The sequence below is a fragment of the Vitis vinifera genome, chromosome 7, assembly GCF_030704535.1.
Source record: "Vitis vinifera cultivar Pinot Noir 40024 chromosome 7, ASM3070453v1".
NCBI lineage: Eukaryota > Viridiplantae > Streptophyta > Magnoliopsida > Vitales > Vitaceae > Vitis > Vitis vinifera.
In genome coordinates, this window is record NC_081811.1 from 25,682,600 (window position 1) to 25,696,085 (window position 13,486).

The window sequence follows — 13,486 nt, forward strand, 5'->3', positions numbered from 1 at the left end:
GATTTTAAGAAAAATTTCTAATATTTATAATATTTAAAAAAAATTATTATTAGAAAAGTTATAAATACCTTGAAACATGTTCTTATTTATTTATTATTTATTTTTAAATTTCTAGAAGGCCGGAGGGAGAGGCGCGCAAGAAGCAGGAACAAGCATTCCACAGTCCGCAGTGAGATTACATGCCACCGAGGAGACGACTCAGAGCTGAGATCAGATGCGCCGACGATCTCCAACCCGTTAAGGAAAGGTAATATCTTCTCCTTCTCCTCCTTCTTCTGCATTTTTCCTATTTCTTTTTGTAAAATAAAAACTCTTTGTCCATTTTTTGGGTTTCATTCTTTATTTTCTGTCTTCATTTCAAAATTCGTTTTGTGGTATTTTGAACTTAAATCATGGGTTTGGTCTCCGGGGATGAATTATTATTTCTTTTTCTTGGAGTAACAAAAAACTTGCAGACTTGATAACTTGTATGGAATTTGAGATGCTCTTATTTTACTCCTTTTTCTTTTCGTGCCCTAATTTATCGTCCTCTAATCTTGTCTATTGGGTTTCAATTACTGTCAATTAATCTTATCTCAAGGTTCAGCGATGGCCATTCTTTGAAAGGCTGCAAGCGACGTAGGTTGACCATGGATATTGATTAGGAAAAATATTTGTGTTTATTGAACACAGTTGAAAAAAAAAAAACGATTGGAGTGGGTGGTGGTTTCATTTCTCAGTTCACACCAGAGGAAGAATGCTGGCTGGGGTACGTGAATACATTCAATTCTTGGTGCCTCATGAATTGGCATCATTATGCCATATTCACTAGCTTTTCTTTCTCTAAAGTTTTCTAGCGAAACACTGAAACCTAGAGGCATAACAAGACTAAATCTTCATGTACTACTGTCTCTTGGTTCTGTCAAGGTTGGATGTTATTGATATTGGGTTTCTGTTTGTTTGTTATCTTGTTATAGACACAATTATTTTTTCAAGTTTGCCATTGGATATGAAAGAATTTGTCATTAAATAAGCAGTTTAGTTCTTATTCTCTTAACTTGCAATTTCAGGGCACTAGAGATGAAAGGTAAACAATGATGTGCTTGGTTTTTATCTTGATGTGGAGCACTATGCAAGACCTGCTCAGATGGCCTCGTCGCAGGAGAGATCATGGCATTTCAATGGTATATTACCTAGAGGATGCCTGCTTTCCACACGGTTTTTGGTAATGCTATATAAAGTCCTGTTACATTAACCAATACTATTAGCAAATGGATGAAATCTTGCTGAAGTTTCTGTGAGCCCTGTCATTCTGGAAATTGCAATGACAGAATGACAGATGAAACTCCCATGTTACATGGAATACATAAATATTGTAAAGACAACTAAAAACGCTGCTGAACAACTCATTAAAATCAACCAGCTACTTGCAGAGTTGACTCGCTCACACCATAACTCAGCCTCTGTCCAGTTATTTGTCCAAATTCACTCTTCCAACTATCTCAAACCAGACCATTTTACCCTCTCTAGCACCCTGACTGCATGTGCCAATCTTCGCTACGCTGCATCTGGTAATCAGCTTCATGCCTATTCCATCCAAACAGGTCTCAAAGCCTATACACATGTTGGAAATACTCTCCTTTCCTTCTATGCAAAATCAAAAGACTTAGTTTCTGTGCAACGGGTATTCAATGAAATTGAAAATCCAGATGTATACTCATGGACAACTCTGTTGTCAGCTTGTACCAAGTTAGGGCAAATTGGTTATGCTTGCCACTTATTCAATCAAACACCCCGGATGATCCCTGTAGTGTGGAATGCAATAATCACAGGATGTGCAGAGAATAAGCATACAGAGATTGCTTTGAACTTGTTTCGGGAAATGCACCAATTGGGTGTTAGACATGACAAGTATACTTTTGCTAGTGTTCTCAGCTTGTGTTCTCTGGAGTTGCTGGATTTTGGAAGGGAGGTGCATACACTGGTCATCAAAACTGGGTTTTTGGTTAGAGCTTCTGTTATTAATGCTCTGCTTACAATGTATTTCAACTCTGGAAAAGTTGCAGATGCATATGAGGTATTTGAAGAAGCAGAATCCACAGTACATGATGATATTACTTTTAATGTGATGATAGGTGGCCTAGCAAGCGTGGGAAGAGATGAGGAAGCCCTGATAATGTTTAAAGAAATGCAAGAAGCTTGTCTCAGACCCACTGAACTGACTTTTGTTAGTGTTATGAGCTCATGTTCATCTGCAAGAGTTAGCCATCAAGTACATGCACAAGCCATCAAGATGGGTTTTGAAGCTTGTACTCCTGTAAGTAACGCGGCAATGACCATGTACTCCAGTTGTGGGAATTTACATGCTGTTCACATGGTTTTTGACAGACTGGAAGAGAAGGATCTCATCTCATGGAATATCATTATTATGAACTATGCTCAGGGGAATTTCTATAGATTGGCAATCTTGGCTTTCCTGCAAATGCAAAGAGCAGGGATAGAACCAGATGAGTTCACTATTGGAAGTCTGTTAGCGAGCTCAGAGTCCTTAGAGATTGTGAAGATGTTTCAAGCCCTTGTATCAAAAAATGGGTTGAACTCAAAAATAGAAGTTTCCAATGCACTTGTTTCTGCTTTCTCTAAGCACGGTCAAATAGAGCAGGCCTATCAAGTATTCAATAACATGTCTTCCCCTAATTTGATCTCCTGGAATACAATAATTTCTGGGTTCCTGTTTAATGGATTTACATTGCAGGGCTTAGAGCAGTTTTATGAGTTGTTGATGTCCACACTCAAACCCAATGCATACACTCTCAGCATTGTTTTGAGCATTTGTGCTAGCATTTCAGCCTTGAGACATGGAAAACAGATTCATGGCTATATCCTTAGATCTGGGGTTTTTTCAGTTACATCTTTGGGAAATGCTCTCATTACAATGTATGCAAAATGTGGGGATTTAGATTGGTCATTGAGGATTTTTAATGTGATGAATGGAAGAGACATAGTCTCTTGGAATGCCATGATCTCTGCTTATGCACAGCATGGGAAAGGAAAAGAAGCTGTCCATTTTTTCAAGGCAATGCAAGATTCAGGTGGAGTGAAACCAGATCAGGCTACCTTCACAGCAGTTCTTTCAGCTTGTAGTCATGCAGGCTTAGTTGATGATGGAACTAGGATTTTCAACTCCATGGTAAATGATTACGGTTTTGAGCCTGGAGCAGATCATCTTTCTTGTATTGTTGACCTTCTTGGTCGAGCTGGATATCTTGAAGAGGCAGAAAGACTGATAAACAGTAAGCATCTGAAAATAGTTTCCAGTATCTGGTGGACATTGTTCAGTGCTTGTGCAGCTCATGGTAATTTAAGGCTTGGAAGGATTGTTGCTGGGTTTCTCCTTGAAATTGAACAAAATGATCCAGCAGTATATGTGCTTTTGTCAAATATTTATGCGGCTGCAGGTCAATGGGAAGAAGCCGCTAACACAAGGGACTTGATGCAGAAAACCAGGGTGGCGAAGCAACCTGGATGCAGTTGGATTGGGTCATAAGACCTTCTAGAGCAATTACTAAGTGAGAATGAGAAGGCATCTCAGTCTTTTCCAAGATATAAGCTGGGTATCTGGTGAGTAATGCTCTTGGAACTTCCTTTCATTCTCTGTTAGGGTTTGTTTCTTCTTTACATTTTTCTTGACAAACAGAAGAAGAACCATCACCACTGCCAGAGACATAAATTTGTTAAGAGATCCATCATCGGACAATTCTGGCTAGTTGATGTCGTGGCATGGACATCATCATTATTGGCACTGTCATCATGTTTCACCCTTGGCTTCATTTTCAGCAAGGTGACTTTTTCTTCCTTCTGGTTCTCTTTGTTTTGACAGGAAAAGTTTTTCTTTCATATTTTCTTCTCTAAATTTGAATCTTTACACTGGAAATTTCCTCGTAAAATCTGCCTTTCAATCATCATCTTCTTTGATTTCTTTTGACACAGGCTCTCTGGTATTTTTCTTTTTATGAATGTTGATTTTCTTCAAGATTCTAGGGTCTTTTCTTAGTGAATCCGGTCCTGTTTTGAGTTTGCTCCATATAAAACACATGATTGTGGAATTTTGGGAATCCTGTGGTGTCTTTGGCCTTTTTTTTTCTTTGGCCTATATGATAAGAGCTTGTTTATGCATTTACCATGAAAGGGTGCTTGGTTGGTTTCACTATCGCATGAAATTAAAGCCTTCACATTTGTCAGTTTGTAAGAGGTGGGTGTGTAGGTGATTTTAGACATTTAGGTGTTGTGGGCTATGGAATTCACTAAGGTGTTAAAGCACTAATTAATCCCAAAATGATTTGGGTGGATGATGATCACATAATTGGCAAGAATATTAGAGTTAGCAGGGGCCAAGGTTCAAGGTTAACATATACCCAAGTTAATATTTTAAGTTGTTAACTTTGTTAACCTTGTATCTTGGTCTCTGCTAACTCTAATGTGAAAGCATGTAGTAAATTACATCTAGTTAACCTGTAACCAACTAGCGGTTTTATTTGCGTTCTTTCAGGAGTGGAAGATGGCCATGACAGCCGCAGGAATCAGGCCTTTAACCACCTAACTGAAATAGGATAAGCTGTGGCAAGGCCAAATGAGCAGGCACAAACTGGGGGAGGTATTTGATCAATTTACTGAAGACCTTGAATTTCAGTTAAGTCTAGAGCCGTTTGTATTCTATTCTTAATACAAAGTCCACAGACTCTAAATTTCAGTTAGTCTTACTTCACCTAACTCCATGCTTCTACTCTATGAAACAGTAATCAGTTTCAGGAGGCCAGAAACTCGTCCTCATAGTGTTTAAAGCTTTTTTTTTCCCCTTACTTCAGTGGCTGTGAACCACAGCTTATTTTCTGCTGACTGTTGCAGGATGGACAGAGAGTGAAAATGACAGACCTTACGGTGCCATTTGGTCTCAAAACTTTTTGAATTGGGCTTGAAGGTATGCAGGGAATTTAGCATGCGTCTTTCTTCGTACTTCTAGTGATTGCGAGGAGCTCCCATGATGACATTGCACATAGAATGAAAGAAAAGTTGCAACTCTTTCCCTAGCATTCTTTCTTGCCCACCATTATAATTATTATTATTTTTTTATTAGAGACAACTATTCAAAGAAAAATAAATGTGAAGAAGGATGAGAAATCCTTTTAATAAATACAAAATCCTTTGTATAAAAAATAAATAAAAAAAGGATAATTTGTACACAATAAAATAATTATAAAAAATAGTTTTTTATTGATTAAGCTGTTCTCTTCATGGTTGAGATTAATTATATATCTTTGTAACTGATTGATTTAAATGTGCATTTCCCATGTTGATGTGATGGAAACATGACTGCCTCTCAATTTCAAGAATGATCTTTAGATATAGGCTTTAATGGATGTTAAAAATAGTTTTCTAACTTAATAAATACATGAAAATAGACTTTTGAGATTTTTTTTTTTTTTTGTTGAAAACAAATTTTATATATATATAATAAATTAAAAATGTTTTTACTTTTCAATGTCTTTTCGAGTAATTTGAGGGAAAAATTATAAATATAGAAGATATTAAAAAAAATCATTATATATAAAGGCATAATATTAAAAAAATTGAACATATAGAAAATATTTATGATTTTTTGCATTATATATAGAGGCATAATATCTTTATAGAAAATTATTATTTATATTTGAGTTTTCTAGTAGGATTTTGTTTTTTAAAATAATTAAAAACTATTTTTAAAAGTTATTATTAAAATTTATTTTTGAAAATCGTTTTGCAAAATATTGTTAAGTAGGCAATAAAATCCATATAACCCTTGCTACCCTTATCACCGCCACAAGACCCATGCCCTCTTGTTAATTACCCCAGTCATCCTTGAATTTGAATGTGGGAGCATGGTAAATTTTTGAAGTCCCACAAAATATTTTAGTGCCTCAAAACTCATATTAGACCAGGGAAATTATTCCAAACCTTTTCCTATTTTTCAACTTGACCTCTAAGCTGGAAAGCAATTAGCAACCTGACTTCCAACCGATCCCGGTAAGAATCTGGTCAAGCCCTCTATCCCCTTACCCTAGTGTTGTTTGCCCAATAGAAGAGGAAAAGAAAAAGATGTACTAAAACTGGTAAAAATCCTACTGATGCCATTTTTATAAAATAAAAAATAAAAAAAATAGTGAGAGAAGGCCATGATTTTCACGGGTGGACCAGAGAAACTGCCACTGGTCATTAACCATTATGATCTGATCAGGAAGTTAGCCCGCATGGGCCAATTGAGAACTTCAGATGAAGGAAATTCAGTTTAAGAATCCGGAACGGCACTCAAGATCTACCAAAATGTTGGCTCCATTGGCACCCATCATTCTCAATTTGTAGAGGCATCCATTTACACAAGCAAACTATCAACACCCATTTAATATACACGCAGAATGGGGAGGATTTCATTGAATTATATTTGGAAAAGTCAGCAGAACACATACTCCTGGATTCTAAGTGGTTGCTCATTTATACATTTGAATAACCCGTTTACAGTCATCTCTTGCACAACGGTCATTGAAGGAAACATTTGGCATCCCAAGTCTACATGGGAGCATAGTCATAGATACAAGCTACTTTGTCGAGACAACATGAAGACCAAACAACAAACTAAAGCTACTTCGACTTTGAGCATGCCATTTGGTTTTTATCTCATTTAGCAGGAGGAGCTCTGTAGTATGCTGGCATGGTTACGGGGAAGAACATTTGCCTCACTCCTTCTGCCTTTATGATGGGGAAGATTATACTCGATGCAGCCTGGAAAAGGTGAAGAGTTTGTTAATAAGAAGGAATCTCTTTCTGTTCACTATATGGTAGGGATTTAGAGTTATTTTCCTTATTTGTAAGGGAACAAAAAGGTCCTAGCAATTTTTGAATTCTAATACAGGGAAGTACACAAAAATAAATATATAAATAAATGCAAACCAGACAATCTCTGCAACTATAAAAATTAGCATATTCAGACCTTTCTTTTCTCCTATTAACGATCCTTGTATATTAGGCTTCACCCAGTTTTGATCTTTTATATATTTATAAAATAATTTTTGTGATATAATAACAGAGTATATTTAGCACTACAACCATGAGTAAGCAACAAACTTTTTGGATGCCCAAAAATCCACGGCGATAAAGGTAAATAAAGGCATGGAAAGAAAATCAAGATCATCAGCATTACTCCCAATAGGTGTATACTCTGTCAACTACAAAGGATATACATTACCGAAATCAATCTGGCTCCAATCCACAAGCGTTTGAGTGAAGGAAATGGTAGCAACAGGCGACCAACACCATATATAGCCACAGCGAAAAAGTGGACAACTAGGCTCAAAGGGCGAGGATTCAGACCAGAGAGTAAAGCCACTGGACCTGCTGAACAAACACCTCCGAGACTCAAGTAGTCAAAACAAGCCTCTCGCATTTCCTTCCTTGCTTGATCAGGGGAAGCACAAAACACCTTATAAAGGGCACCTGCCAGAGTATTAATGGTAGATGCCACCGGCTGCAAAAAAAAAAAAACACACAAAGTGAGCATTTTGAATTTTAGTAATTTGATTGGCAGCACTGTAGCAGGTGTGCCCTGGAGTGTGCTTGTAATCTAGTGTAGTGCCAGGGGAATTGGTGTTGGGGGTTTAGGATTCAGAACTTTTAACACTCCTGCTTTCACTATTTTAGTGCTCCTACCAACAACTCCATTTTCTTATGATGAGCATTGTTCCAATGTCAATCTGAATCTTTATAATCAAGCAATGTTTGTCTAATCCTTAAATGCTCAGTATTTAAACTAGACCTTTACTCTGCCTCACATAAAGTTGATTCAGAAGATTGTGTACAACTTATTTGAATCAAATTATAACCCCCAAAACAAAGTTTCACTCCCTCTTCAGTTACAATGTCACAACATACCAGCAGCATGTAGATACAGCTTACCTTCCTCAAGGTGTAGAAGGATTCAAGATATTTGCTCAATGAAACCGCATCATTCAGGTTGGACAGCGGCTTAAGAAGATCTCGTAGTACAACAATATCAGATAGTGCCACGGTCATTCCTCCGCCAGTTAAAGGATGGCGCATATTGAAGGCATCACCCATTAATAAGGCTCCAGGTGTAGGATAAGGATCAGCTGGCATGCTTCTATTGGGCATGGTCCTTATCTTTCCTTGATCAATTGCTGAGATAAAGGCATCATAAAGTTGAGGTGGAAGCTGAAATGGACAACCAATTGATTAGTCTGATGTATGAGTAGTTACATGTTCTTGTTGAAGTCAAAGTGAAAGATTGCAGATGAGAAAACAAAGTTAATAACTAAAGGGAAAACCACCAAAGCAACCATGAAAGCATCATATTTTGACAATTTAAAATCATGTATTAAAAAGCAAAAGATACCTGGGGAGCCACCCTGGTTTTCAAATGGTTGGCCATTTCACCATTGGCAATAGAAGGTAACTTTTGTCCAGGAACATCAACCAAGCAACGGACCTCAGTACTACTAATTGGATAAAACAAGATGGGTGAAGGATCTGCTAAAATAACATGTCCGTGATTTGCAAAGGGAAGCTGACAGTTCTCCAGGACCAAACCAACAAAACAGGAGGGCACATCTACCTGTAAAAAGTTTAAAAAATGAATAAGTTTGTTTCATGGGAAAAAATTGAACTGTGTGCCAGATTCAGAGGATGAGATGAAAATGTAGAAAGTATCACCAATGGTCATTTCACAAAAGAATATTTAAGTAACCAACCAAGGAAAGTATTAAGAAGGTTAAGAGAGCACTTCACCTTAGGGTTACAAAGAGAGCGACGCAAATTTGAGAAGCAACCATCACACACAATTGTAAGTGGTGCATATGCTTTAAGTTCTTGACCAGCCTTCGTTTTGTATTGAACCCCCTTAATAGTCCCATTTTCTTCAAGGAGTGATGTTACTGTTCCTTGCTCCATACGTACACTGGACGGAAAATTGAACGTAACATGTTGGCAAGATGATAAAAAACTGAACAATAAACTATACTTAAAGATAACACATGGTAATATGGAACATCCACGGGAATAATATTCAACTTAACCAGAAGCTATGCACAAGGAAAGCAATAAACAGTAGTGTAATTGGATATTAATATGCTGTTCATATTTAAACCACCTTCCAACAAATAAATCAACAGAATACTAGTAGATCTCAGCAAGCATTTCCAGATTTAAGGGTGGCAGTCAGGTTAAAATAATACGAGTACTTACATATTTGCAGATCTTGAACTAGAAGCAAACTAATTCTCCAAAACAAAGAAAATTCCAATTCTCCAAAACAAAAATGTAAAAAATTGGAATCTGAATCAGAGAACTGACTGCAGTTTTTCTGGTCTGATCTAGCCAAGTTTAAAAAACATGCAGGCTTACCACTTGTGTAATTTACGATGATACCATTATTACTTCAAATCATATGGAGAATTACATATACCAAAACAAAAAAAAAGAAAAATTATACACAAAAATGGGCAAGAAAGAATACTTGGAAAGAGAAGCAGCTTTTTCTCTCATCCTCTGTATGAAACGACCATTGTGGAAGCTCCTTCCCGCCACATCTGAATGAAACTTTTCCAATGGGTAAGAGAGTCTTGTATTTTTCCCATCCTTGAAAAGAGCATATCCAAGTACCCGCTGAGCATCAATTTCCTCCACACAATCTGCAGCCCAAGCACATATGTTTATATTTCACAGCTAAAACAATTCTCAGAGAAAAGAAGCCAGAAAATTCAATAACCCAATGTTAAATTGACCACTCAGAAGTTTGTCAGAACCAATTTCTTCAATAGTCCCAAATTGTATCCTCCTAAAAGGCTAGTATAAGCAAAAAGATGCATGCTAACTTTCATGCTTACCCTCAAGGCCCAATTCAATTAGTTTCAGGTACCCCCCTGGCTGCAGCAATTCACCAACAATTCTGTCAGGCTCCGTCAAGTCTCTTTCAATTATGTGAACTCGCCTTCCATCCTGATATCAGCAGTAAAATGTAAGACTGGAGTTGACAACATTTGCAGCACTAAAGTAAAAGATGAAAATAACCAAAATATAGTAACACAGCACAAGTTTATGCCCTTTGAAATTGATGACATATGTTTTTAAGCGCGAAGCATGAAATTGGGAGTAATGGAGTAGGAAGAATTTAAGAAAATTTAACACAGATTGGTCAGATATCACCTTCAACCCACCTACACCTAAATTATCACTTCTCCCAGTTTAAATGCTGCCTTTTATCAAAAGACTGATGGCCATTTGCATCTTCCATTTCCAGGAAAAGGGCAAGTAAATTGGAAGCTGACCCATGGTTTAGAGGTTAACATAATTCATTCCATGCTAAAACATTAGAGCACTCCCCACTAGTTAGGTTAACATAATTCATTGCTAATTCTAATATTTTCGTCAAATTTCATGATCACCACTCTAGCCTTAACCCCAATTGTTTTGGAATCAAACAGGTTAGCTGATAATTTGAAGACTTCATCACGTAATTCCAACCTCATGAAACAATGGAACAGCCGAAAACCTTGTCATTGTAACTGCATAAACTCTTATTATATCCACCAGAAGAAGACCCATTGAAGGCGTCACAAGATTCCCCAAGTTCCATCATCACACGCTTTCTAAATTGGCAGAAATTTCTCAAACCAATAACACGTGAATGAAGCACCTTGAAATCATGAAGAAAGTGGAAATGGACATCCAAGGAACAGAAAAAAGGTCGCAGAGCCCCATCAACCATGATCAATATCAAAAGAAATCAAAGAAGAAGAAAATTCAGAGGAACATTTTCTTGGAAATCTTCATTTTCTCGAGAGGGCAAAATGAATTTCATGTGTGACCAAACACAATCAAATCCCCATTAAGGAAAAATAAAATAAAATGATATAAAACCTCTAGCGAAGCAAACAGAACCAAAGGGACAAAAAGTCACCTTGCCGAGAGTGTGGGCGAGGGCCGAACCGGCAACTCCGGCGCCGACAATGATTATATCGGTGCCGAAGCCGTCATCCTGGCGACATTGCCCGATTTCGGAGCTACTCGTAACAAGCCCATCTGCACGATGGTGGCGGTGGCGGTTGTCTTTCCTCTCTTTATCACGTAAAGCGTAAAGGAGAAACCCCAACACAGAAGCAAAGAAAGCTCCGAGAATGTAGGGGTGGAACATCTTCAAGCGCCTGTGGGAATGTGGGGCTGAAGACGAGATCGAGCAGTGCGTCGAAACGACAACGTTTCTCTGTGGAGCTGTGGTGTTTCTGGTGTGGGTGAGGAGGAGAGAGCGTGGCAATTTATAGAAAAGAATGGGGTGGTGACATGGGCTCTGGCCAACGGGGACTTTTCTCAATAGTACAGTAATTTAAAAAAGTTATGCTTAAATTATTGTAGTAGAAGAAGTTATTACAAATATATGGTAGTTTTTGCCACATAGGAGAGAGGAGAGAGGAGAGAGGGTGAGAGAGGAGAGAGGAGATAGGAAAGAGGAGATAGGAGAGAGGGTGAACGGATATTAAAAAAGGAAACTGTCTCTCGAAGAGACGAGTTCCATGAAAAAAATATATATATATTTTTTTAAAAATTCTCATTTACTCAAGGGAACTTGTCTCTTCAAGAGACGAGTTCCATGAAAAAAGACAAGGGAAAGACGAGTTCCCAGGGAAAAAAATATTTTTTTTTTAAATATATTTTTTATTTTAAAAAAATCCCAAATTAAATAAAAAAAAAATTTCCTAAAGGGAACTCGTCTCTTTGGGAAATTTTTTTTTTTCTTTAAATATATTTTTTATTTAAAAAAAATCCCAAGTTAAAAAAAAAAAAAAAAATTCTTAAAGGGAACTCGTCTCTTCAATAGACGAGTTCCCATGTAAAAAAAATATTTTTTTAAAAAAAATATATATATTAAAAAAAAAAATTTCCTAAAGGGAACTCGTCTTTGGAAATTTTTTTTTTTTTTAAATATATTTTTTGTTTAAAAAAAATCCCAAAAAAAAAAAATTTCCTAAAGGGAACTCGTCTCTTCAAGAGACGAGTTCCCATGGGAAAAAAAATATTTTTTTTTTAAAATATATTTTTTATTTAAAAAAATCCCAAATTAAAAAAAAAAAAAAAAAATTTCCTATAGGGAACTCGTCTCTTGGGGAAAAAAATATATTTTTTTTTAAATATATTTTTTATTTAAAAAAAAATCCCAAATTTAAAAAATAAATAAAAATAAAAATTTCCTAAAGGGAACTCGTCTCTTGAAGAGACGAGTTCCCATGGGAAATTTTTTTTTTTTTTTAAATATATTTTTTATTTAAAAAAAATCCCAAATTAAAAAAAAAAAAAAAATTCCTAAAGGAACTCGTCTCTTGAAGAGACGAGTTCCATGGGAAAAAAATATATTTTTTATTTAAAACAAATCCCAAATTAAAAAAAAAAAAAAAAAAACAATTCTTCAAAGTAACTCATCTCTTGAAGAGACGAGTTTCATGGGAAAAAAAAAATATTTTTTTTTAAATATATTTTTTTATTTAAAACAAATCCCAAATTATAAAAAATAAAAAAAATAATTTTTTTTTTTTTTAATTTGGGATTTTTATAAATAAAAAAAAAAATTCCCAAGGAATTCATCTCTTGAAGAGACGAGTTCCCTTTAGGAATTGGTTTTTTTTTTTTTTTTTTTTTTTTTTTTTTAATTTGGGATTTTTTTAAATAAAAAATATATTTAAAAAAAAAATTCCCAAGGTAACTCGTTTAGGAAATTTTATTTTATTTTATTTTAATTTGAGATTTTTTTTAAATAAAAAATATATTTAAAAAAAAATATATTTTTTTTACATGGGAACTTGTCTCTTGAAGAGACGAGTTACCTTGAGGAATTGATTTTTTTTTTTTAATATATATATTTTTTTTAAAAATATTTTTTTTTTTACATGGAAACTCGTCTCTTCAAGAGACGAGTTCCCTTTGGAATTGTTTTTTTTTTTTTTTTTTAATTTGGGATTTTTTTAAAATAAAAAATATATTTAAAAAAAAAATTTTCCCATGGGAACTCATCTCTTGAAGAGACGAGTTCCCATTAGGAAATTTTTTATTTATTTATTTAATTTGGGATTTTTTTTAAATAAAAAATATATTTTTAAAAAAAAATATTTTTTTTCCCATGGGAACTCATCTCTTCAAGAGACGAGTTCCCTTTAGTTCCAAATTGTTTTTTTTTTAATTTGTGAATTTTTTAAAAATATATATATATTTTTTAATGGGAACTCGTCTCTTGAAGAGACGAGTTTCCTATATATTTTTTTTTCATGGAACTCGTGTCTTCAAGAGACGATTCCCTTTTTTTTAAAAATTTATCCGTTCACCCTCTCTCCTCTCTCCTATCTCCTCTTTCCTCTCTCTCACTCTCTCTCCTCTCTCCTATGTGGTAAAAACTACCGTATATTTGTAATAACTTCTT

General features: G+C 35.5%; 2 protein-coding genes across 8 annotated transcripts; one reads left to right on the forward strand and one right to left on the reverse strand.

Moving 5' to 3' along the window:
- Window positions 1-61: 61 nt before the first annotated feature.
- Window positions 62-5,258, forward strand: LOC100242428 (pentatricopeptide repeat-containing protein At3g49740). 7 transcript variants are annotated; one of them, XM_002263668.5, is made up of 5 exons: window positions 62-247; window positions 1,050-3,600; window positions 3,677-3,820; window positions 4,529-4,668; window positions 4,885-5,258. In XM_002263668.5, the coding sequence occupies exon 2, from the start codon at window positions 1,319-1,321 to the stop codon at window positions 3,524-3,526; it is 2,208 nt and encodes a 735-aa protein (XP_002263704.2). In that variant the 5' UTR covers window positions 62-247; window positions 1,050-1,318; the 3' UTR covers window positions 3,527-3,600; window positions 3,677-3,820; window positions 4,529-4,668; window positions 4,885-5,258. The 7 variants fall into 7 exon arrangements, with proteins under 7 accessions (XP_002263704.2, XP_059594608.1, XP_010647149.1 ...); XM_059738625.1 differs by adding an exon at window positions 581-748 and having other exon boundaries at window positions 1,050-3,820; window positions 4,529-5,258; XM_010648847.3 differs by having other exon boundaries at window positions 1,050-3,820.
- Window positions 5,259-6,418: 1,160 nt separating this feature from the next.
- On the reverse strand, window positions 6,419-11,383 carry LOC100854014 (squalene monooxygenase SE2). The gene is made up of 8 exons (XM_003635298.4): window positions 10,982-11,383; window positions 9,909-10,020; window positions 9,539-9,713; window positions 8,812-8,980; window positions 8,420-8,638; window positions 7,963-8,238; window positions 7,256-7,534; window positions 6,419-6,792 (listed from the first exon to the last, which is right to left on the reverse strand). Exons 1-8 carry the CDS (start codon window positions 11,213-11,215, stop codon window positions 6,688-6,690), a joined length of 1,569 nt encoding a protein of 522 aa, XP_003635346.3. The 5' UTR covers window positions 11,216-11,383; the 3' UTR covers window positions 6,419-6,687.
- Between the last annotated feature and the right edge of the window lie 2,103 nt (window positions 11,384-13,486).